The sequence below is a fragment of the Ammospiza nelsoni genome, chromosome 4 (genome assembly GCF_027579445.1).
Source record: "Ammospiza nelsoni isolate bAmmNel1 chromosome 4, bAmmNel1.pri, whole genome shotgun sequence".
Taxonomy (NCBI): domain Eukaryota; kingdom Metazoa; phylum Chordata; class Aves; order Passeriformes; family Passerellidae; genus Ammospiza; species Ammospiza nelsoni.
In genome coordinates this window covers 17,734,394-17,760,143 of record NC_080636.1, presented here as the reverse complement: position 1 = coordinate 17,760,143, position 25,750 = coordinate 17,734,394, and the positions used below count along the sequence as shown (strand labels likewise).

Below are 25,750 nucleotides of genomic sequence, written 5' to 3'. Positions count from 1 at the left end.
TGATGAGAGCTACTGGCAACAGACACTTTGTAACACTAAACTGCTAGTTTATTAAAAGAATAATAGGAACAGATGTTTTCAATTCATAAAATGTATCAAGTAAATGGTACATCCACTTGTTATTTCAATTCCTTTGAATTTCTGTGAACTCATTTGGGCTAGGTTCTCAAAAGAGCTTAGCCCACTGTCACTTCATTGTTCTCCCCATAAACTGATGGATGATGAACGTGTTTGGGAGCTGCAGCTTTTTATGCCTAAAGGGGAGCTCCTGTCTACTGACACTTCTAAAATCTGGCCCATGTTTCTGATGAGTGAATACTGATCATTGTAGAGGATTCATACATGCAGTCTCTGAGTAATAGCCTGCATTTGCCTGTGATTGTATATATGATGGTTTCTTAATTTACTATTGCACTAGGCATTTTAATTCAAATTATGCTAATAGTGTAGGATTAACTGTGGATTATGATTCTAGCATGTACTGTCATTCAAACAGAAGAACCTGTTCTTTAGCTGCTACAGCCTCTTCTCCCTCTCATCCTCATGTCTAGTAATTTGTGCTCAAGACTGGCCACAGGTTTTGATGAGGTTTCTTGTTTAAGCTGATGATATTGCTTAGGGAAGGCAGTTGTTGAAAATCAGGAAAAGAGAGACTGAGATTCTTTTTGTCTTCTGATGACACATTTTTATGGTGCTGAAATGATTTTTTGAAAACAGTGATTAGAATGGGCTCTTGCCAGCCCTGCACAGTGAACAGTTCTGGTTTTGCCTTCACTCCTCAGTGGTAGGACAGGCTGCACGTACTTTGCTTTTGCACTTTTGACTCCAATACATATTTGAGAAAACTGTTGCTAGGGGTTTATATTAAAATCAACAGAAAGCTCATAGAATAAATAAAACATGCAAGAGAACTGATGTTATATTGGTCCTTGCTAGAGCATATAGTAGGAGGCCAATTCTGTTCCTTGCCAGGACTGAAAAAAAGCTTTATAGCCACCCAAGATGGCTCTTCTTGGAGCATAACCTCTCCAGAGAGCTTCTCCTCCCCCAAACTGCAGATGTGCTGGAAACACAAATTTGCCTCTTTAATGTTTGCACTTGTTTCATTAGATTGTAATGGCATGCAGCCTGTTTGCATTAGTGAATTCATCAGTATTCCTTCAAATCCCTCATTTGTTGCCTTTTTTGTGGAGTGCCTGATATTTCTAGTGACTTTGTGTTGTAGCAGCAGTCTAAAATCTGCCTTTTTTTTCTTTCTTCCTCCAGCTGATATTATTTCTACAGTTGAGTTCAACCACACTGGAGAACTGCTGGCTACTGGTGACAAGGGGGGCCGAGTGGTTATATTCCAAAGGGAGCCTGAGGTATGTGGGTTACCAGTGTCATCCTCAGTAGTCTGAAAAGCCTGGCTTAAATTTTTAACCAGTCTAAAACCTAAACCTTAATTTTTAACACTTGATTTAACTGAATTTACTTGTTTATAATCTCAAGATTATAAACTTGTTTATAATCTCAAGATTCCTCACTTGTTCAGAGAGGAAGTGAAATAGGGTAAGGATTTTTAACTCGTAAGTTTGCTGTCCCAAACAAAAATGCTTCAAAGCTCCAAAATTCTGATATAAGAAAAAAGAAGATTATTTTTGTTTTACTTTTGCCTTGTTTTAATAGCTTTTTCCTGATGATGGAACCCTATTCTATTTAAAACAATACCTTCACTTACATGTTCCACTTGTAAATTCCATTCATCTGCAGTATTTTGTGTAGAATTATTTCCCGAATAGCTGATATTTCATCAAAAATTCTAATATTAAGTGTTTCAATACTCACAGGAAATTTCATTCTTGCTGAAACAAATCTGTAAATATCATGTTTTAAATGAGAAATTAAAATAAATTTCCAATATTTTTTATATTTATAAGGTCGTTTATACACCTTTCCTAAGAGATGAAGATATATTGCTGTCATAAACAATGTTTCTGTTGTTCTTATTCCCCACAGAGTAAAAATGAGCCTTACAATCAGGGGGAGTACAATGTTTACAGCACTTTCCAGAGCCATGAACCTGAATTTGATTATTTGAAGAGTTTGGAGATAGAGGAAAAAATAAACAAGATCAAGTGGTTACCACAGCAAAATGCAGCTCATTCACTTCTATCAACAAATGGTGAGATTAATGAGAGTATGCAGGACATAGCAGTATTTGCAGTATTTGCTCTGTGTGTTTTAGTGCTGATGTATATATTTGCTCATTTTAATCTACTGTTTTAGTAATTTCCTCTTTCAGAGTTTACCAAGACTGTCATACTGCCTCTGATGTCTGTTGTTTGTATATTTTATTCATAGAATCATGAGGTGTTTCCAGTTGAATATTCATAGACATTTAAAGAGCTGTCCATTTTTCTATCAATATGCACTGCTGTGCTGAAATAGATCATGTGACAAAGGCATCACTTTACTCAGCAGCTTGTGTTTCATGGGAAATTTAGAATTTTTTCTGCTGTATTTGTCATAATTTTTATTATTTGCAGATGCGTAGATGAAGGTTGGTGAGAGAGATTAATTTATTTTTCTTTTTATTCATTATCATCAGAATAGTTTATTTCAATTATAAAAAGGTACACAAATCTAAGGAGACAGAAGGAATAATACTAGGGTATTGACTCATATTTCTGACATGTGTAAAGCCTATTGATGGAAAAAGGCAGTATTATTACCAAGAGGGAATAATCAGATATGAAGTAAGGGGAAAAAAACTGAATGTAACCTAACATGAATAGGTGTCATTTAGGAAGCATTTAGACACCCGCAAACTTCATTATTGCAGATGATGCATGACACAAAATACCACAAAAATGGTTTTAAATTTTAGATCTAATGGTAATCAGAAAAGAAATTTTTTTGTTCTAGAAGTTTGAGTGTAATTGGGAGTTGCTGATGAGAAATAGGGAAATCTCATCTTTGGGAACTGACACAATGTAAAGGATTGCTTTGCATTAAAATATATAGCATTAAATAATGTTTACATTAATTCAAAGTAGATGATAAATTTTTAGGATTTTGTAGTTTGTTTTACCTGAAGTTGCCTTTGATTTTTTGGGGTCACGTTTACTTATTCAAAATGAAATACACCTGTTACAGAGAGGTGATTTATGCTAATTTAATGACTAGTCACTTTATGAAGTTTATTTCTACTCTTCCCCCTTGGTTAAAATATCCCTCACCCCTTCAGATAACTAATAACAGCTTCTTCTGAGTGTATGATACAAAAGCAGATTACTGAAAGTGAACCTTTCCCTTTTTATTTTAAAGTTTGTTTTTAGAAGCACAGAGGAATGCAGCAGAATCCTCATATTTTCAGCTTTTGCAGTTATAGATAGATTACTACATGAGTTTTCTGGTTTGTACTGTCATGAAAGGGGAGAAAGGAAGAAAAAACCAGTCCTAGTGCTGCTGTGGTTAATCCAGTTTCCACCAACAATGAGCAAGCCTAGGACCTGGAAAAATACTTTGGCTTCTGCTTCCCTCTCTTAATTTGGAGCATCTCAGCAGATCCCTTCATGGTGAGAACAGAAATGGTTCCACTGCTACAAGCCTTGGATTTTGGCTTTGAATTGCAAAACATTTGCATGTGCCAGGGAGGATTCCAAGCTTCCTGGCACAGCAGGGTTGAAGTATCAAGATTCACCTCCTGGCATATTCTTAAAGATGGTTTTAGCGTCAGGGTGCAGACAGCCCACGTTGAATTATTCACTGTCTCACAGATTAGCTGGGAGAAGCCTTTGACAATATATATCAATTCCATGCCTATAAAAAGGGATAATAATATGTTTCCTAACTTGAAGGCACTACCTGTCACACATGCTCATATTGGACAGATTGTAGAAATATCTTGAGTACTGTTTTTTGCTTACTAAATTCCAAGCCTGCTATTTTAATGCAATTTTTGATATTTTGCTCTCTGATAATTTAGGATCTAATGCATGTTTTTTACAGAAAAATGGGAGTTGTGAAACAGCATCCTTTCCATGTGCTCAGGCAGACAGTGCCCACTGAATGTGCTGGAAGGAGCTTGAGGGGAGAGTCAGTCTAAATCTGACCCTCAGTAAATGAGACTTGGCAGGTCTGCACCTGCCCAAATCTGTTTCTCTCATTCTGAGGAGGACTTTTGTCTGAAGTTTCTGCACAGGTCACCTCCCTCAGAGACAGTCTTGGTTCCTTTCCAGTTCGCGTTATCAGCTAAGCTTTGATTGTGGCATCTTAATTAATGGAGACAGAAGGGAATCACCAAGGCTTTCAAATCCCACTGTGGATTTACAGTGCTTGCAGTTAGCAAATTTGTAGTTTTCACTGTAAAATGAACTGATTTAGTAGTATAATAGTAACAACTTATTATGATTCATTGGTATCTTCTGTACCAGAATATATTTGGCCACTTTCAGTGTGAGCTACATAAGGTGGATCAGAATTTACACAGATTATTTCATATGAGGATTTCAGGCTGCTTACCAGACATTAATTAATTTTAACTTCACAACACCCTTGAGACTGAATGCTTAACCTTACAGAAATGTTTTTGTTTTTTCTATATTTTGCAAAATATAAGCATACTTAAAACTTCTAAGGAGTATTTAAATTCCAGAGGTAGATAAAGGAGAAGGAACCCAATACATGATAACCTTACCTGCTAATAAAACAGTTTTCACTCGGGAAAGAGGTAGACTTATTAATAGGAATCAAATCTAACAATGGAAATTTTTTTTTGTTTTTTATTATAATTCATTTTACAATTGCTGTATTTATAATTTTTTACTAGATAACAGGAATGCACTATTTACATGTAATAAAATATCCAAGGGCATGACATGACCTATGTATATTTTTAATAATTAATTAACATGATATACAACACAAATTATATTTATTGAATATTTAAAAAGAGCCTTTTAGTTGCAGTTTGAACTAACCTCTTGTTCTCTAGATTGACTGTAATTGTATTGTGATTTTTTTTTGCTTGCATATTAGCATATCAATATCATTAAGAGATACATAATAGCAAAAAATGAGGGATTGATGGAGGGATTGATTTTGAAACAAAGAAAGTTCAAAGTTAAAAGTTGCTACAGAAATGTAAATCAATTCATGTTTTTCATATATCCTATCTTTAAAGTGGTTTGTACAGGCATTTAGAAGTAGTATTTGGATCAGTCACACTGGGGAAATTATTATGCTCTGCTATGTACTTGGGGGAAGAAAGGTAAATGAAGAAAGTGGGATGAAATCAGAAATGATGCAGGAACTGAGGTTAATAAATCTGTGCTGGCAGCTGAAGGGCAGAAGCTTTGGAAAGACTTTGGCTGCTGCACAAGCAGATGAGTGAAGCGGCCATTAGAATCTCGTGGACAGATATTTTAAGAAGAGTTGGCATTGATCTTTGAATCCAAGAAGCTTTAGGATTGGCAGGTTAGGAGCACAACCACAGTGGGAGTGGACAATCAGCATTAGGAAATCTGGAGCTTCAGCTTGAACAAAAAAAACCCCATAGACAAATGCAATTTGAAATGTTTAAAAAAAGTTTGTTGGTCTCAGAGGCTCTTTGCTAACTGAGTCATCATTACTGTCTCATCATGTGCTTCACCCGTCATGAGAAAGGAAGTGCCTAGTATTAATACAAGTTTCTTATTACTTCTCTCTCTTGCCATTGCAACACATTTCTCTTAGTTTGGTTGGGTCTTTTTATTTTTCCTCTATTATTTCTCAGCTGCTCTCCATTAGGAGGGAGAAATGCCTCATTTTTTACACAGCCTTTCATTTTCAGGAGCTCCTGATGCTACACCAATGCACCACTGCCCATTCCCACAGTGGGCCAGGAAGGGGTCATTGGTGTGGCTGTGTACTCCCTGCTGTTTATAAGTAACCTAGCAAACTAGCATTAATGCCAAACTGGTTTTAATATTGACATTATTTCCTTGCCAAGTCACATTGATAAACTGAGCTTCAGCAGTGAGCATTGAGTAGTTTGGGTTTGTTCCACCTGCAGTCTGCCAGGTTGGATTCATGAGCAGCAGGTGTTCTACATGCTCCACACGGTGTGTCAGCTGCCAGGAACCCCTGACTCAGAGTGAAGATCTGGGATGTGCTTTGTGAGTATTTTGTCTGTGGGCAACATTTTCTGGATGTGCAGAATGAAGTCACCCGGACTATTTCAGCACAGGACTTGTCTAAACCAAGGTGTAAAATCTTCTTTAAGGAATATATTGTGAAAGGTGAGTGACTGCATTCAGAATTCCTATGCTGACAGTTGCTTGTCTTTTCTTTTAAAGATAAAACAATCAAATTGTGGAAAATTACTGAAAGAGATAAGAGACCGGAGGGGTACAACTTAAAAGATGAAGAAGGAAAGCTTAAAGATCTTTCTACAGTAACATCACTGCAGGTAAGCTTCTGTCCATGTCCAAAATTCAGTTGTTTCTGTATGAAAAAGGCAGTGCTAAGTCAGTAAAAGATTTAAATATGTACCCAATGCTAAGTATTTATATGATAATTCTAACTGAAGCTTTAGCTAACTGCTAACTGTATTGAATCTGCCACATATTTACAAGTCCCAAATCCTTTAAGATTTACTGACCAAAATAAGTATTTTTGAGAGTTCATGTTGGTTTTATTTTTCCTATAGTTCATGAGGACAACATGAATTTTTAGTGTCATTAGTGCCACACTAAGAAAGAAATAGCAGTAAATGAATAGCTGTGTGGACTTTGTTTCAAAATTCTCTTATTGTGACTTAATGTACTTTCATAAAAGGTTCTTTAACCTCTTGTGCTGGAAGCATTGTATTTGTAGTTAATTTTGAACAGTTAATTTGCCACATTCAGAGCGACTGAGTTAAAGACAGTACACCAAATTTCAGTTTTATCTTTTTTCTGTTTTATCAAATAATTATTTTAAGAGTGGGATTTGCAGTAGTCTGTGCTCTGGTAAACCTGAGATTCTGAATTGCTGAAAAGATGCAATAATGAAACTCATATAAGCATATGTGACCATAGAATTTTTCAGTTTGGAAAAGACTGTTGAGATCAAGTCCAGCCATGAACCCAGCACTGCCAGACTCAATAAACCATGTCCCCAGGTGTCACTTCTACACATCTTTTAAATACCTCCAGGTGTGCTGACTCAACCACTTCCCTGGGCAGCCCCTTCCATTGCTTGACAAAAATTTCAGTGAAGAAATATTTCCTAATATCCAATTATAATACAATAATCAATATAATCCAATTATAATACAATAACCTTCCCAGTGCAACTAAAAGCCATTTCCTTTTCTCCTGTCACTTGTTTCTTGGAGAGGAGACCCATTATCCACATGTTAATGTAGATTTTTGCTCTCAGACTTTTTTGGCTGAATTCACTCCAGATGTTTTGTCAAAGGAAGTGGCTAAAGGTTAGAACTGGAAGTCTGTGTTGCATAAACACTAGAATGTCTTCATTATTGAAAACAAAACAACCCAACAAGTCTGTTGGGAAAAAAAGCTTCCAAAATGTAAAATATGACTACATTAATGGAATATTTATCTATTCTGTATGAATAGGCAAACAAAACTATTCCAGATTGCTTATAGTATGAGAATTCCCTGAGAACTCAGCATCCTCTTGAGGGGAAGAGGAGGGACAGGCCCTGATCTCTTCTCTGGGGTGACAGTGACAGGATCCCAGGGAATTGCCTGAAGTTATGTCAGGGGAGGTTTAGGTTGGATATTAGCAAAAGATTCTTCACCCAGAGGGTGGTTGGGCGCTGGAACAGCTCCCCAGGGAAGGGATCACAGCTCCAGCCTGGCAGAGTTCAAGAAACATTTGGACTCTGCTCTCAGGCACATGGTGTGACTCTTGGGGATGGTGCTGTTCAGGGAGCTGAACTCTGTGATCCATGTGAGTCCATTCCAACTTGACATATTCTGTGATTCTGTAATTCAAAGGTTGAGTTTTGTTCTGTTCCTTTAGTAGAAAGTGAAACTCAAATGTTTCAAACTCAAACTCTGTGTTCCTCTTTTTAGATTACCTTGTGGGTTGATGTATGATTGTTTCTGATGCATGTTCAAAAACATGGAATAGTCCCAGTCATGGACCACAGCTTTACAGTGATTAATGCTTTATTGATAAGGAAAAAATTGTGTCTACTTGTTGAAGCATGACTTTGAAGTGACACACAGAGAAGTAACAAGGGCACATTGACAAGTGATGATCTATGATATTGGCTTTTCAAGGATACATGTGTATGTACAGTATGTCATGTTGGCTTTGCTTTGCAAGCCTTTATTTATTATGTTTCTCTGAGATTACAGCCTTTTCACCATGTGAGTTTCTGGAAAGAGAAACATCAAGTAGCAAAACAAATAGAATTAAGTGATTCACAACTAAGGGCAAACCCTTTAGCAAAAGGAAAATATAAGTGCTTCACTGCCTGCCAGAGCCTCTGCAGATGTGGGACAGTAGCTCATACAGTGGGACTGAGCTGTTCTGTGGCAGCTGACAATCCCTCCCTTCCCACAGTCCAGGTTTCCATCACTCTGCCTCTGGTCTCTCTCTTCTTCCTTGGTAGGGAAGGCCTTGCCCAGCAGTTGATCCATGGGGAAGTTCAGCTGTGTACACTGTCAAGAAGTTTTATAATATCACAGTCTTTGAATGCTTTCTTTCTATTGGAATTCTCATCATCCCAGCAAAACAGTATTTCAGGTCTTACTCTCTTTCTGGTTTGTGTTTTGTGTTTTTTTGGCAGGTGCCTGTATTGAAACCCATGGATTTGATGGTAGAAGTCACTCCCAGGAGAATCTTTGCTAATGGTCACACCTATCATGTCAACTCAATATCTGTCAACAGTGACTGTGAGACGTACATGTCAGCGGATGATCTCAGGATTAACCTCTGGCATTTAGCCATCACAGACAGGAGCTTCAGTATCCTTCATTCTGATTCCCTGCTCAGTGTTCATGTTATTAGTGGGCTTAAGAGGACTATTTAAAAATATTCTTTCTGCGGGTTTTAAAATATACCTTTACTTACCAGAATCCCTGCAGTATTTGTAACAGAAAATGCTGAGATATTGTAAGAGACAGCTAAGAGATTGAAAAAATCAGGGAATTTTATATAAAAAGTAATGGTGTTGTTCAAAGACATTTAAAAAAGAAACAGATGCCAGCTGAATGGTAACTATCCACCTGACTATAATACTCTGTACTGTCATACCCTGAGGACATTTGATGCTGAGATACTGCACCTTGCTTTGCTGCAAGGTCAGTCCTTATCCTGTCCCTGCCCCCCATTCTCCATCATCCTGCTTCCCAGAGCCCTAATGCCCAAGATGCACAGTTTGGGGGTGAGGCTCAGCTGCTTTGGGTGAGTTGTGTCTGTGATTAATGCAGGCATTGATGTTTTGAGTGCTGGTGTTGTCCTGAAAGCTCTGTTGTGGAGTCATTCTGGCCATCTGTCAGGCTGCCCCTTGCACTAAAACTGGGTGGCTTGGAGGGGGAGCAAAAGAGAATGTAGCCAAGAAAAGTGATTCTGTGTTTTGCAGAACATAAATAAACTGGTAAGAAGAGAAATAGGTTATGGGGCCAGGTCAGAATGTTGTATTCCTTTGGTGATTTCTTTTTGAGCATATCAAAAAGGAGCTAGAAGAGTGTGTCTCTGTGGGTTTATATGAGGGACTATTAGATGTCAAAGTGAAGTTGTCCTGTTGGGGTAGATTTCCTCAGAGGAGGCACCAATGTGATGGAGTCTTCTCCCTGTCTCTGGTGATTGTATTTCTTCCTTTGTAGGCCAGGTCATCTTTGAAATTTAACCCATACTTTGCTAATGTCACAGGAAACAATGATCTTTAAATCAAACAACATTTGATGTCCTTAAAGAATTACTTTTGCAGGGTCAAGTGACAGGTGCCCTTACCCTGGGGATTGCATATCTGAATATTTCCTCAATTTGTTTCCAGACTCATACTGTTTTTCTGTCCTTCACCTGTGTAGATTAAGCAAGCTTAATAGGTTCTCTCTTTAATATGACTGTATATTTAGGAACAATTTATATGTGGTACTTCAAAGCCCAGCTATGTCTGCCTTGATATCCAAGCAACTGTACTTCCATTCTTCAATAAGACATATCATAATGATTTAATTTGATTATTTTCCAGCACAGCTATTTGGAATAGCAGTGTGGCTCTGACAGTGCTCTCCTCCCAGCAGCTTTACCCTCCAGATTTCTCTCTGTCCTGGACACTTTTCCATGTGACTCTGCTCTGTGTCCTCCTCTTCTGTGTGTCCTCCTCTTCCAAGGCAGAGCAGTGGTCAGACCAAGCACAGTAACCCCTGTATGCCTTTGTGTGACCACCAGATCACATTCCAGAGTGCTTATGCAAGATAAGGCTTTGCCTTTGGCAAGTCCTTTTGTTGTATTAAAGCTATTTAATAATCTTGGATTGCCAAGACAAATGTTCCTGAAAAGTTTTGAAAACCAAGTAAATAGTTGTTATTATAGTTCATGAGGACAACATGAATTTTTAGTGTCATTAGTGCCACACTAAGAAAGAAATAGCAGTAAATGAATAGCTGTGTGGACTTTGTTTCAAGCATTAGCCCACTCCTGTGGTTGAGTATTTAGTGATAAAATGTCTTTGAAGATTTCTGATTGATTCATTGATTTAGGTCTTAAAACATGATAAAGTTTGTAATGACACACTCATTTTCTGAGTATGTTCTAAGAATGACCATGAGAGGGAAGTTAAGAGTGTGTTTTAGAGTTTTAGGATAGGACAATTTTCCTGTGTCTGAGACAGTGGCTTTGGGATACTTGGATTTCTGTCTTGGATTGGGATATAAATATTGCTGGTTCTTTTCCACTTAATGAAAACATGTGAGGACTGTGATGAGAGAGTTCAAGCAGTGACAGGAGATAACACAAGGTAATGGGATAATAATTTCTAGGGGCAAAATGTTCCTGCTAAGGTGCCCATGGTGGCAGCAGGTTGGCTTTTGTGGCTGGATACCTGTATGAATTCAGGAGAGCAGGCTGAGTTACAGAGCCTGTACCCACTGCTGTTGGGTTTGACTGAGTTTTGACTGGTTTTGACTGAGTACAGACACTATAAGCTGCACCTGTCTGTACTCAGTTGTCAAAACCAGGTCATCAGGCAGATTACTTTTACCTAATTCTTTGATAAACAGAATTTTTGACATGGGTACTCCAAGAAAAGATGAGATAGTTACAGAATATTGCTCATATTGGAGAATTAACTGGGAGGCCATGATAACTGAAAGAATGGGATAAGTTAAATGTATATCAGTCTCCTGACAGGGATCTTTTTGTCCATACAGAACCCTGCACATCTTGTAAAATTGCAGGGATGTGTTTTTCCCTGGATAAGATCTGTCCCTGAAACTGAATTTCTGTCCTACAGAAAAACAACTTATATAAAAATCTCCTGGAAGTGGATGACTTTCTGGTAAAATCAGTGGGGGTGCACAAGTAAGACTAGACATATAAAGGTGGAAAATTCTGCCAAACACACACTTGAAATTATAAATGAATGTTGCTGGGCTTGGTGCCTTCTGTAACACATTTACAGGGATAGGCAGGAGGAGGCTGAGGCTGCTTTAAAAATGCGTCTTTCACATCTTTTTACTGAATGCAAATGGGAAATGAAGCATCTTGCTGTTTTACATTCAAGGCTTGATTCCTTAAAATGCATGTTTAAAACAATAAATAGAAAACATTTTGGTTTGAAGTGGATTTTGTTAATAAGGGATCTGGCAGGGATGAGTATTTGTCTTTCAATTTTCCCTCAGAGGCAGCCCTGCTACATATAATGACCTCCAATCTGTTTACCCAAGAGGCTGGTTGTGACAATGACACAAACAAGAAATACAGTGGGAGAGTTTCTGGACATTCACTTCATGTCTGAACATCTTTACAAGCTGCACGAGAAATGCTGGAGAAAGACAGAATCAGCAACAGTGTGTTTAGGTATTTTACAAGTAAAATACTTTGCCCTGTGGAATTTAATTTGAGAACAGCTTGGTTATAAGCATCATTTTAACAGTTTTACAAATCACTGATGATTTTTCATTTCTTTGAAAATACAGAACAATGGAGATCTTAAAGTAATTATCTTTCTGTAGTCTCTGGGAAAATATTTTAAATCAGCTTTGCAGAATTTGACCAGAATATTTACCTTAGGTAAAGCCTTAGACAGATAAAATACAACTGGTACTTTTCTGGTTTGCTTTTGTATTAGTGTAAGCACTAACTGGGGTGAAAAGCAGACAAAGTGAGTTTATGCTGTGCCTATGTAAATTTAATGAGGAGTATGCAAGACTTCTGTACATTGCTGCCCACTTGCAAATTGCAAACAGATCTGCTCAGTATTGTTTGGGCAGGAGGAGACAAGGGAGAGGAGGAGGTGAGAGAAAAGGAAGGGAGAAGGTCAGCCTGGTAAATAATTGCACATACTAGGATTTTCTTCAGTAAAAGGTTTCGTGTGTTTCGTTGTGTTATGGAGAGTGAGTCAGTGACCTTAATTGTGGGCGATATTCTGCACTGGCAAAGGAGTAAGGTAAGGGTTGCTGTATTTGTTAATGTTTGGTCTGAAATGGTTTAGCAGTGTTGCCCATAGCTTAAGTCTTTAGATAATCATCTTGGGTGAAATGAATGAGAAAAAAGGACTGCCAGGAGCATACTGATAAGGCTTACTTGCCATTAGCAGCAATCTTTGGACTATCTAGCTGCACTAAATATTCTTTATGAGAATGTATTTGGATTGCTCACAGAACTATGTAGCTCATAGCACTTGAACTCCCTTCATTTCCTGGTAGCACTATTTCACTCTAGAGGCTGTCATGGCATTGCTATGGAAACAACATTGCTGTTTCCAGCATGTGCTCATCTTGAGACTCATCTTGACTAAAATACTCATTTCTCAGTCAGATCAATATAGTCCAGGGTTATCCTGTTTTAATAAAAAATTCCTTCTTCTGTGTCCCAAAAGGGTTAAGCTAATTAGCAAAACACCATAGGGCCTTCTTGCAGTCTAATGTATTCTGGTATTTGAGGCATATCTTGGATAGTCAGTTTGTTAGGCACCATATCTTGGGAAAATGAATTTACTTAAGAAGTAAACAACAGGAAAAAAATAGAAAAAACCAAAATAACTTGGTACATTGATGGAGACCAAGTTTGTGGCAGCCTACTGTTCATTTGAATGTAGCGCATGTATAGGGCAAATCCAGAGCTCTGGGAGCAGCCTAGCCTGGGGGAAATAGCCAGCCTTACAAAATCCCTGTCCCTGCCTCAGTGCTAAGTATGTAGAAGCTAAACTGAAGCAGATCTGCAGTATTGTCTTGGGTTTTTTTGGAGGAAGTTTACACCTTTGAGTGAGATAAGGCTGTTTGTGTAAAAATGCCTGAGTGAGGATGACTGTGCACAAGCTCTGTGCAAAGGATGCACTTTCTGTGCTCTCAGAAGTGTGTCTGCACTGTGTGAGAAACTGCTGCCACCCCCACCCACTGCACTTTTTGGGAGATGGCAGACCGTATTCTCTTTGGAGAGCTCTGTCTAAGCCATGTTAGCACTTCCTATTCTGTCAAGAAGAGTGTGTCAGTCTCTGTCAGGTGTTTAAAAAGTGAATATTATACCATGGAGTCATATTCCAGCTGAGTTGCTACTAGCAATGTTTGAGTAGCTTCTCCTCAAAATTGTGTTCTTCTTTTGTTATTTACTTCCTAGAGTCCCTCCCTCTCCCACATGCACTGTGTGTCTCTCTCTTTGGTAAAGGAGAATGAAGATGCCTGCAAAGCTAAAATCAGGTCTGTAAGTTAGAGGATTGCAGAGGTACCATGTACACTGATCTCATGGTTTTGAGAGCTCTCTGATTCTAACTCTTGAGAAAGGATTGCTTTGCCTTTCTCATTAAAACACTCCTATGTGAACAACTGAGGGGGGGAAAAAAGCTTTTTCAATGAGCTGATTAGATTCTGGGTTGATGGGATTCCCTTGCTAGACTCCACTTTTTCAGAACAGAATACTGTCTAGTAAAAGAGTCTTCTACTAAGAGTTGGCAGTGGCAAACCCAAAGATTTTCATATCTGAGTTGTAGTTCTTAAGCCTTGTAGACCCTTGTCTTTCCCAAGAATTTTCCATTTATGTTACTCTTATCTGAAGCAATGGAAAAGTTTTGCATGGGAAAAATTACTGTAGTAGAGGGAAATTGATTGTGACCCACTTAGCGATGATTCACAGTCTATTTCAGCTTGTTTTGAAGTGATCTGATTCTCAAAGCTCTGCAAAATGGCAGTTTCCATCGATTTGCCTTTTAATTTTCTGGGTTTGAGATCTTTTCAGTTTATGAAAAATAAATTATTTTGAAATTGGCTATGAAACTACAGATACCATATCACTTGGTAACTTGAGGATTATTTACACTGGTGTAGTTCAGTAATAACTTTTGTTAAGATGTAATTAATAGATTAGCAGCGTGTGCTGTGGTTCTTATATAGGTTTTATTCCTAATGCTTGTTATTTCTGTGTCAGCAAAGGTATGTATGAAGGGCACCAGGTCATAGATCATATACTGAGGCTTAGGATAGGCACAAACTCCAACATAAAGCTCCATAAAGTGCTGCTGATGGGACCACAACAAAGTGCTGTATAGATATGTATTAAGGGTACTTAAAGGAATTCTTGAAATAATGAAAAATAGCCCCTTATTTTTGGAAAGATTCTTTTAATTAAGTAAGCAGAAAGCATAAGCAATTCAGATCATCTCCAGAACTGGACACAGCACTCCGGGTGGAGTCTGACCAGAGTGGAGTAGAGGGGCAGGATCGCCTCCCTTGGCCTGCTGCCCACACTGCTTTGGGTGCAGCCAGGGCACAGTTGGTGTCTGGGCTGTGAGTGCATCCAGCCTCTCATCCAGCAGCATCCCCAAGTTCTTCGCACAGGGCTGCTCTTGATCCCTTCATCCCCCAGCCTGAGTTGGTACCAGGGCTTGCCCTGACCCAGGTGCAGCACCTTGTCCTTGGTACTGTTGAACCTCATGAGATTCTCTTGGCCTCACTTCTTGAGCTTGTCCAGGTCCCTCTGGGGAAGTCCTTGGTGTGTGTTTTTATCTGCATGTTAGGAAAAATGCAGTAGGGATTCTTTTATTAAAATCAGACAAGAAATGTTTTTAGTGTCAGTCTAGGGGTGAAATTAATAAATAAGTGATGGTGATAGGTAAATAGTATTTGTAAATGTAAGTTGTCATCTTCTCTGAACTGCAGAGAATCCCAATAGTAAATGAAGCCTTTCATGAACTCTCAAAAGACTAATTTGTAAGAAAAATTCTGTGTGTCCCCAGTGCAAAGTACCAAGAGAGAACTGCATTTCTAGGATCACTTAAACAACTTTGCCTAGTAGGCACTAATGTAGATACAGCTTCTGAAAAAGGCACTGAATTGTCTTCTGCTTCTGTTGAGGTAAAGCTACATTCAGTTCAGATACAAAATTATTTCTGATGTGGTCATCATTATTTAGAATATCTTAATTGAGTACAGCTTTTAAGCTTTTCAGAGTAAGAAAAATGGCATGTTTATATGTGAGCTCATGCAAATTGCAGTCTTTATCACTAGCTGTGTAATTCAAATACTAGCTAATAATTACAGCAGTGAGGCTGTGTGAATGGGCACTATAATGTGTACCTTGCAGATTATTTGTTTTCAAGAAGTCCAGAGAAGTCTCAGCATCTTTTCAGAAATCTCTTAAGGATCTCTAAGTTCATATTTAGGGAGCTCTGAAAACCATGACTAAATCTGCAGAAGGGGTCTTTCAATAAGTTTGGTTTTGCTTCTTGCCAGAGGACACTTTGTGATCCCTGTCAGAAACAATTGCTTTTAACTATTCTGATTACCTTAAATTGACTCCTATCTTAGGAATTTGCCTGTCAGCCAGTCAGAGGGAATTTGATGGCAGAGCATGACTGATAGCCAAAGGAGCAATATCAGAGCTAGTTAAGCAGGATCTTAGCACTGAATCCCTGAGTGAGATCCTCCTGGCTATGCAGCTGAAATGTGCATTGCAGTGAGAGCAAACAGTGCATGGCCTGAGTGTGTGATACCAGTGCCATCAGGGCAGGGGAGGGCATTATGGAAATATTCCCTAGCTAGCCATCCTCCAGAATAAATAAATTGGAGTAGTTGAATCTGGCTGTGAAAAACCAATTACAGCTGAGGCCTTTGCATTCTTGGCAATGACCAGTCTGTTCCTTTTTCCACAGTTGCTTTTAAGGAAGTTAATTTAAGGTGATTTGAGCATAGCTATACCCTTGTGATAATTACTGCACTGTAGATTTATTGTTTAATAGAAATATGAATTTGTTAATCAGAATACATCATTTTCTTAGTTATCACTCCTGTCCATACACAACTTGAGGTATGTGATTATGTTATTCTTTTAATGGATTTTTTTATCTAGCCCTCTGTCTTCTCTAATGCCGTTGTCCCCAAATAGACACCCATACCTGTGATTTCATTTCTGCAGAGGTAAGGAAAAACATAGCCTGAGGCATTAGAATAATCTTGGTTTTTGAAAATGTATAGTGAATTGTAAAAAGGAAAAAGAAAATTGACTGGAGTTGTAGCAAATGATAGAGAATAGTGTGAAATTCTGAGCCCGTAAAAACCATTTCAGAATTCCTTAATAGTGCATTAAAGAACACAATTGAGATTTCACTGAATTCATGTGTTTGTAGAGCAATCTAGGAAATGTGACTCTAGGAGATACTTAAAATTTTACAATAGGTGCAAAGATATCTTCTCACAGATCTCCACAGAGCCAACTGATTTCCAATGTAATAGGGACGATAGCAAACAAGTTACCATTTTGTATCAGGGATGGCCTCTAAAATATCGTTATCTCAACCTTTCTCAGGTTTATTGGTGTGGAAGAGAGAAAGAGCATATAATAGAGCTGAAATGAATGTTAGCATCAACTACAGGATTTCCTTTTTCAGCAAAGAAATTTCAGGTGTTATCCAGAATCTGAGATCCTTAGCAGAGAGGGATTTGGGAACTATGTCAAAGAATATTAAATTACAGATAAAGGGTCACTTCATGGAACTGATCCTCATCTAAGCAGCACTCCTATTTTAGTGTAATGTGACTGCAGTCAGTGAAGTTATTCTTGTAGAAATGGGTAACAGGATTCAGTCCAAGATTTATTGTCTTTACTAATTTTATTTCTTCAGCTGATGAGTTTTAATCAGTGTGTTGTCATTGTAGAAGCTTTTAAATTGCATGCTTCTGTTTCCCTCTGGATTAATTTCTCATTGAAGCTTTTTGAAAATGAGCCATTCTCTGTTGTCACAGGTGCAGTCGGTGTATCCAACTTGAAAAACGTGTATTATGAATTTATTGAAAGTTAGACAAAAAACCCCATTTACACAGTTCTAGGTACAATTATATGAAAAGATAATGTATAAATAATTTAATCAGCTCTGCCAGAGGGGAGAATTCTCTTAAATGAGTCTAATTATTCTAATTCCCATGTGAGTTTGGACTTGAAATTAACCTTGCAAAGCTCAGTCTTTCTCAGAGTATTAACATAAAAAAAGAAGAAACTATAACTTGTTTTGCTCATTAGCTAAAAAAAATCTTTAGCTTGAAGAATACTCATACAAAGAAGTCACAAAAATTCTCATGGGATCATCTCAGGTATTGTGTCAAGCCTGAAGTCTGTACCTGTGTGAGCTGCCAGAACACAAGACACTGGAAGCTTTTCTCACTCTTAAAAGAGCTGGGACACTCTCATTAATGCACACATTACTTCATTTTGTGTTGTAATAATACACATTGGTAAGGACTGCATGTGGAATTGCAGTGGTTTGCACCTTTGGAATAGAAATGCTCTGTAAATCAAGGCCATATAAACTTTCACAAAGGTATAGCACCAGTCTTAAGAGTAAGTTGATTTTGATGTGTTGGCATACTGCATGCTGATGGGCATTTTTGAAAATCCTTTCAAGTGAATTGAGTGACCAGATAATAAGTCCTGCCACCAGATTTTATTCAGGTATCTTTTGCAATGCAGTATAGGTGATTTGAATGTAAATTTTATTAGTGTTTCAAAGTAGCTATTTTTTCAGAAGTATCTGGCTATTTTTGAAGATAGTTTTATTTCACTACTTCCATAAGAAGCATGCAGAGAAGGGGAGAGATTTATGCTCTGAAGGACACTTGTAGCTAGCTAAAGTTTGCAAAAATGTATAGTTTGTGATTCAAATTGAAAAATCAGAAAAATTCTCCAGCCTAGTGTGGTACAAGTACTACTGTATTTGGGTTAGCTGAAATCTATATAAAAGATTAAGTTGCATATTGTGAAAGAAAAGTCACCACCCAAATGTTCTAAAGAGTCTATACCCTCCAGCTGGAACTTCTGTGTGTGCTTTTATTTGAGACAGATCTTCCTCAGTTGCATGGGATTTTAGCAATTACCAAAAAGAAATTTCTTGATAGGAATTGTGTGTTAGCATATAGGTTATTCACTTAAAAAAAAAAAAAGAAAAAAAAAAAGAAGAAAAGGAAGACATTTCATTTCTTATTTCCAAGTTATGTGGGAAAAAAATCCCTGGCTGTTTTTAAGATGGAATTTGGAGAATTTTATATGTCATATTTCTCTGTACTACCAGGGATTCTATTCAGTAAACTAAGTAGATCCCTCTCAGTTTTCTGTTAATGTGTTCCAGGAAAGGTTTGTGAGCAATGAGATTATACTGCTTTTGTTTATAAATTATCCTTGCCTTATTAATGTTGAATCACTCTTTTCTTGGAACCTTTGCCAGTGTGTAGTACACGATGCCACTTAACCACACCACGTAGAACAGCACTGCCTAAGAGGAGCTCAGCTCAGGGGCTTCATAGTGCTCTTCCATTAATAATTTATTTGTACCTGAGGCCCTTCCGGTATTTGTGTTCCAAGTGTAACATCAAGCGTGCCACAGTAGTTTCAGACAAATCATAATCAATTAATATGCAAATATATGAACTAAATATGAGTTTGTAATCTTTCAGTGACTGTCTGCAGGTGTGTATTTTGAAGGCAGGTCTTCCTTTGCTGATTCATCCACTTAACTTTTCTTTCAGCTGTGTATACGCAGATAATGATGTCGTTGCTCTTGAAAATTTCAATCTGCATATGGTTTTTGCTAAAGCAGGCATGTGACTGTGTTTACAGTTGAAAATGTGGGTGCTCTTTTCAAACAAAAAGCCAAAAATTCCATTCCTAAATAAATTAAAGTTTTCCATTATCTACTTCTAAATTCATTATTCTCTGAGTAAATCACTGGTTGCAATGTGTAGGAACAGGCTTATCTATGATAAAGTGTGGATGTGACCTGCACCATTTAAAGTGGTCTCTTTCCTAGCAGTGCTACTCTACAATTCTCTGCTTGCAACACTTGGTCAAATGTTCCAGCTACTCCATAGGCAGTTTCTCTTATATAGTAGAGTAGTTTTTCTGCAACTTGCGTTCTGCAAAGTCTGATGTTTACTGAATTTATGGCAGTAAAAGCAATTTCCTAAAATTTTACTAAGTACACATAAAAGATGTTGATTCTTTTTTCAAGTAATATTTGTGTAATGGAGATTCAGGGTTTTCTTGCTGCTGTCTCTTTTTATCCTACCAAGATAACAGGAGTGCAAAGTAATTCTGATGTTGCAAAGATCAGAGTGAGGTCTCCCAAATTCAGAATGAGTCTTCAGACCAGCATGCATTCTGGGAGAAAGTTGCAAAAGACAAATGTAATAATGAGAAGAATAATAACCTCTCAAAACCAATGAATCAAGAAGAGAACTGAGGGAATACTGCCATGACTGGACAGCTGCAGGTAGGGAGGAGAGAGCCACTAGATCAGAATCCAGTCTTGCTGGCTCTTAACTTTGCCAAGCCTTTGCCACTTCCTCCCTCAGTTTAATTTTCTGTAAAACATTAGCACTAATACTGACTCTACTTTGCTTTAAGCCTAATGAAGGGAAGATGTTTCTAGTACTACTTTGAATTTCTTGCTATATATCTCCAGTTCCAAATGAAACTTGAGACAGGAATTCCACAAGTTTCAGCTTTGGCTCAGAAGTTGGATATTTAGGTTACATTCCTGAACAACTGTTGTCCCATCATCCTGAGGCTCTCTGGTTTCTATCAGCTGCCAGATAAATCAGTAACATCTTGGTTCCTAAACACATAGAAAGGGTCTGAGTGTTCACCTTTGTGATCCTCATTTGTTGTAAGTGTTATGGTGTTAGAAGGCAGAAAGAGAGAGCAAAACAGGCATGACTGTGGCTGAGCATTGCATACTAGACTGTGAGGAGACGTGGGCCATCCTGTAGTGACAGTGGTGTGCTGAGGGTAAATGTGAGGCCATTGCCCAGGAAGCATCATTCCAGCATGCAGACCTCTTGTTACCCACACTGGATAAAAGTGCACTGCCAATAATACAGGAGGATGCACTGAATATGTCATCCTGTCTCTGGATGAACTGAATCTCAACCTCTTAGCTAACACAGCCAAATTCTCTTTTGTGGCTAGTTCTAGCTGAATGGGTGGAAAGTTTATTGCTACTGCAGCCTTTTGCTATGACCATGACTTTCCTTCTTCTGCTAACAGCTCTTTCTCAACTAGCTTAGCCTGTAATCCTTGACTTAAGAAACCTCAGAACTCCACAGAACTGTGTTAACATTACTTAATCTCTTCTTTGTATGCTCTTTGTACGTGTTCTTTGTGTTGTGAGCAGTCCCTATACTTTGTGTTTGCACAGCACCTGACATAATTGGCTATGGTTTGGCCTTCCACATAGAGCTAACAAGCCTCATAGTGGTTTTTACTCTTTCTGTATCTCATAATCCTGATATGAGGAAAACTACAGAAGCCTTTCTACTATTGTAATGGCACTGTCAGAAAGCCTTTGATAAAGACATTTTATTTCCAGACAAAATCAAGTCCTTTAAATTGATATTTTCAGCAAGTCACCACCAGTGTTAGACTGTTACCAAAGTTCCCAACTGCAGTATGATGTCTGAAGAATCACTGTTATAAATACCACAGAGTTAAAAATAGAATTAGGCGGACATTGCACAATTTAGTATGGATTGATATCTTACATTAACAGGTATTAGGTTCAAGTCAGCTGGGAGGAGCACACACTTATGCAATTCATGCTTTTGTGGTCCAGAACAGTCAAATGATACAGAAAATGTAATTGCAATTCTCTGGGCTTCTAATAAAACCCATATAGTACATGCTTTTAGTGGAGCACTGGGCAAATGCTGTGCAATGAAAAACATTGGCACTGTGGCTGTTAGGAATACTTGGAATATAAATACTCTCTTTGCCTAAGGTAAAACAGTGGAATCTGAAGAAAGGTCACATCTATTAACCGATTGACAGTTCATTTCTGACCCCCTGACTCCTGGACAACAGGGCTGAAATACAGAGCTGGGGAAGCTGGACCCTATCCAGTGCTGTCCATACTGCCAAGTGATGCCTGTTGTAGAATTGTCATTCAACAGTGAAAACATACAGTGTATCTGTAAGAAATGGGAAGAAAGGAGTGAGTTGATGGTTATTTAAAAGTTAGGGCTTGGTTCTTTTGTTGATAATAAGATTGATGTAGTCACATCACGATGTTGTCAAGCACACTGAGGCCTAACATACCCAGCCTGGAAGAAAGCTGGAGCCATTTGGAATTTTTTTTCCCAACTGGCACATGGTGTAGGAATGTTATAACCATCATGTAGGAAGTGTAAAACTGGTAGAGCTTGATTTGTAGGCATCACAGTTCCCTCCTTGTAATGAAAATAGTGTGCAGTAAATGACTTGCAGGGGAAACCACTCAGAGAAATGCTTGTATTAAAAATGTAGAGCCTCTGCAGGACCACAGTAATCAATTACTCTAAACTCAAGCCCTGGCAGCTTCCATGAATTGCTATTGATTTCAACTGCTAGTCAGTGAATCTTTCTCAGGCTAGGCAGAAATGTAGGTGTGAGATGCAGACAAAATTAGTAACCTGAACAAACCTCTGTGGAAAACACTGGGAACTGCCAGGTTTGGTAAGATATGCTATGCTGAAGGTTATTTTTTGAAAGTGCTTAAATTTGCAAAAACCTAAGTCCCACGCAGGGATAAAAATGAAGTGTCATATCAGCATATATTGAAATAAGAAAGATGAGAATTTTGTTTTTCTTGTGAAGTTATTATGGAAAATTTTGTCTGGCTTTCTAAAGAAAGACTCTCCTCCTCCATTGCAGTTGAATAAAGGGGGAAGGGGGGCAGGTAATTTTTTTTTCTCAAGCCTTCTTCTGACCATTGAAACAATTTCTTTCCTGCAGTTAACACACAAGTAATTTAAAAATTATTCCAAAATAGTGGTAGAAGATTTAATCCTTTATATGCCATAGCTTGTGAGCTACAAATTTGTTCTCTACAAAATTCAGTTTCTTGTAGAATTCCTTGATGGTTTGAAGAAGATGAAGCAGCTATTTCTTTATGCATACTGTTCACTTCAAAGGGAATTTAATCTGTTTTGAGGAGGCTGCTATGTTTCCATTATCATACAAGAAAACTTATTCCGGGACCTTTTTTGCTCAGCAGGAACTCTGTGTATTTTCCATATTCTTATTATACATGTTTTGGTATGAGCATAAAGCAGGCATACTCATTTATATTCTAGCTGATCAAGAGTAGAAGTCTGATTAATATGAATTTTGGATCAAGGTGAGGGTCAACTTTGTAACCTTCAATAAAAGAAACTTTCTGGAGTGACTTCTCCCAGAGGGAAATATTTATGTTAGATCAGTGGCCCAGAGGCAATGGAACAAATTTCCTTCCTCCTGTTATCCTCATTTTGCTATCAGCTGCACAGCAGCAGCATACAATGCTGGATTAGAACTAAACATACCACAAACTGAATCGTGTACTCAGATCACATTCCTCACACTGCATATCATTGCAGGTTGTTAATCATGCCTTTCCTTATGCTCTTTCCTTTCTCCTCTCTTAGAGTTTTTCTTCTCTCCCCCTCCCCCTTCCCTCAGATCTTTCCCTAAAGCCTCCTTGCAGCCAGGCCCTGCCCTGCTCACTCTCCTTTGTTATACTTCTGTTCTTGAATATTTTGGGGAAGGCAGCTCAGACAAAGTAAAGGCTACATTGCCTTAGAGTAGCTTTGTTGCCTTTCCCAAAATTCCCTTTCTTGATCTTGTAGTTCTCCTAACCCAGCTGTGAGAACATCATCTCTCACCATTGTAGTTGCTGAGTGTATTCGACATTTTCTTTCCATTTATTTATTTTATTTCCATTTATTTTTATTTCCATTTTGCTGTGGACAGCATCTATAAAGTCTGCTGGCATCTTCATAGCTTTATCCTGTTCTATGGAGCCAAGCAGTGGAGGACATGGTATATAAGATAGCAAATAGTTAAGGGAGAAGGACCTGTTCTCTTTTTTTGCAAGCAAGAAGATATTTTCCATTCCTTCTTTGAATGTTAATGAATTAAAAGACTGCCAGTGCATTCTAGCCCATCACTGGTAAGGTGCAAGTTCAGCCTTCCCTTAGTGTAAGTATCTGCCATGGATCAAAATGTCTTGTTCTTGTCAAGCATGTGTGGGAGTCAAAGCAATATGAACATGTTTTTCATTTTCTTAGGGGAAATTTCTACCCTGCTAAGGCACAGAAACACTGACTTTTTTAGGATGACAGAATTCTATCTAAGTACTCTGCCAATGGTGAACTGAACTCTCTGTTCTTTCTGTCTTAGATGCCTTTGGTCCTAGGTGTTTTTTGCATTCTCTGAAAATGAAACAGATCACATGTGGTATAGCCAGAGTCAGATGTGATTGGTATTTCAGAGGTGAGTGCAGTGGGGGAGAATGACAGAGCCCCACTCAAGACAGCCCTCCACAAGATCTGATTGCAGGGGAAGGCAGCAGTGTAGGAGACAACTACAGGTTTGTGCTATTACCATAGTTTTCTCTTTAGCAGTGGAATTTTCATTTAATCAGTTTCTGCCAGATTCCCACTGTTTCATGCTTTTCAAGTTCACCAAAGGCCCCGTTTCTGAAGCACACTGTCTGGTCCAGTTTTGGGGTGTGTTTTTTTTTTTTTTTGTTTTTTTTTTTTTTTTTTTTTTTTGTTTTTTTTTGTTTTTTTTTTTTGTTTTTTTTTGTTTTTTTGTTTTTTTGGGGTTTTTTTTTATTTTATTATTTTTTCCTACCGTGCAATGCTGTGCTTAAAAGGAAGACAAGACACACAAAAGGAAGATAGAAACTAGAAATGAGAAATGTCTCATGGGAGATGCTTGCCCTTACCATTTCATGCTAGTTTAAATACAGTTCCCACACAGCACATGTCAAGCTGTACTTGATTGTTTTCAAATAGATGGCAAAAATCATGAGAAGAGGAAAATGTTCTTTTGTGTAACATATTCTTCTTTTGATATATTGGGTTCTGTAGCTGTCAAAACAAAGGCTGTTTTTCCATCTATTATTACAAATGCATTTGGGGTAAATCTCATCTGCAACTCTCTAGTCCCTTGGTTGTTTACTTCAATATATTGTTACTGTTTTAATTTTTCTAAATGTAGTGGAATGATGAATTTTCATTTTTGCTATGGTCCTCAGTAGGCAAATGAGATTCTTTCTCAGTGGAGATTTAGATCATGTCTGGAAATGCAGTATGTTATAAGTATTTTTTGCTTTTCTGGCAGGAGGATGGAATATTTAATTTCATTATTTGTTATAGGTTTATTCATTTTACACAATGAAAGGAAATTCATCAATAGTGTCTTCAGCATTATACTTACCATGACTGTTTCATATACTCCATTTATATTTTATATCTTTCTCATCACTCAGCAATTATTCATCTCTCTGTTGAGAGGTAGAATTCTTCCATTGAGTAACCATAATTTCTCTGAACTCCACAAAGCAATTCAATCCCTGAAAGCAACTGCTTGTACTTAAAGGTGTTTCTTGAGACAAATTCACCAAATACACATAACTGAATAAAGGTTATTTTTTTTGTTGATTTTCAGGATTATTTAGTGATGCTTTATAAAATAGCTAAATCAATGCTTCTAAATCTTAACATTCATTACACTTTTATTAATCATGATGGATTCTTGGAGATGGATGCAAATGTGATAGTACAAGTAAGTAGGAATGCAGTTAAAATGCAGCATTAATTCATTCCCAGTTGTTATTAAATGTCACAAGATATTAATAGTTTTGCTGATATTTTCCTTTCTAAACCACATGGGGAAAAAAAGAAGAAAAAAACCAAAACGACAACAGTGTGATATATGCGCAGTCATCAAGATAATTATCTCTGAATCTTTTGTACTATTTCACTGTAGTGAAATTCCAGACCTATATTTTTGGGAAAGATCAAAGTATGGTGTGTTAAGGTTGTGATGGACTGTATCCCATTCCCACAGAAATCAATCAAAGGTCTTTGATTGGTCTTCCATTTGGGAAGTGGTCACAGTGGGAACAGAAAGAGGCTTAGTACCATGATATATGATTCCTCTCACCATCAATAAAACAGATTTTCTTATTTATCTTATCCTCTGAGATGTTTAAATTTTGAACATCAGCTGATTCAAATTTTATGTTCAGGGAATGCAGGCACTGAGATGATTTGTGTTTAGGGCTCTGCCCTGGGACTCAGTTAGAGCTGGGTTTGTTCTG

General features: G+C 37.8%; 1 protein-coding gene across 3 annotated transcripts in view; it reads left to right on the top strand.

Moving 5' to 3' along the window:
- The window catches only part of PPP2R2C (protein phosphatase 2 regulatory subunit Bgamma), a 192,707-nt gene that overhangs the window by 135,672 nt on the left and 31,285 nt on the right, over nt 1–25,750 (top strand). For all 3 annotated transcript variants that reach the window (XM_059470349.1, XM_059470350.1, XM_059470351.1), the window contains 4 exons: nt 1,267–1,364; nt 1,999–2,164; nt 6,321–6,433; nt 8,771–8,948. In XM_059470349.1, coding sequence (XP_059326332.1) covers nt 1,267–1,364; nt 1,999–2,164; nt 6,321–6,433; nt 8,771–8,948 — 555 coding nt within the window. The remainder of the gene's footprint in view (nt 1–1,266; nt 1,365–1,998; nt 2,165–6,320; nt 6,434–8,770; nt 8,949–25,750) is intronic.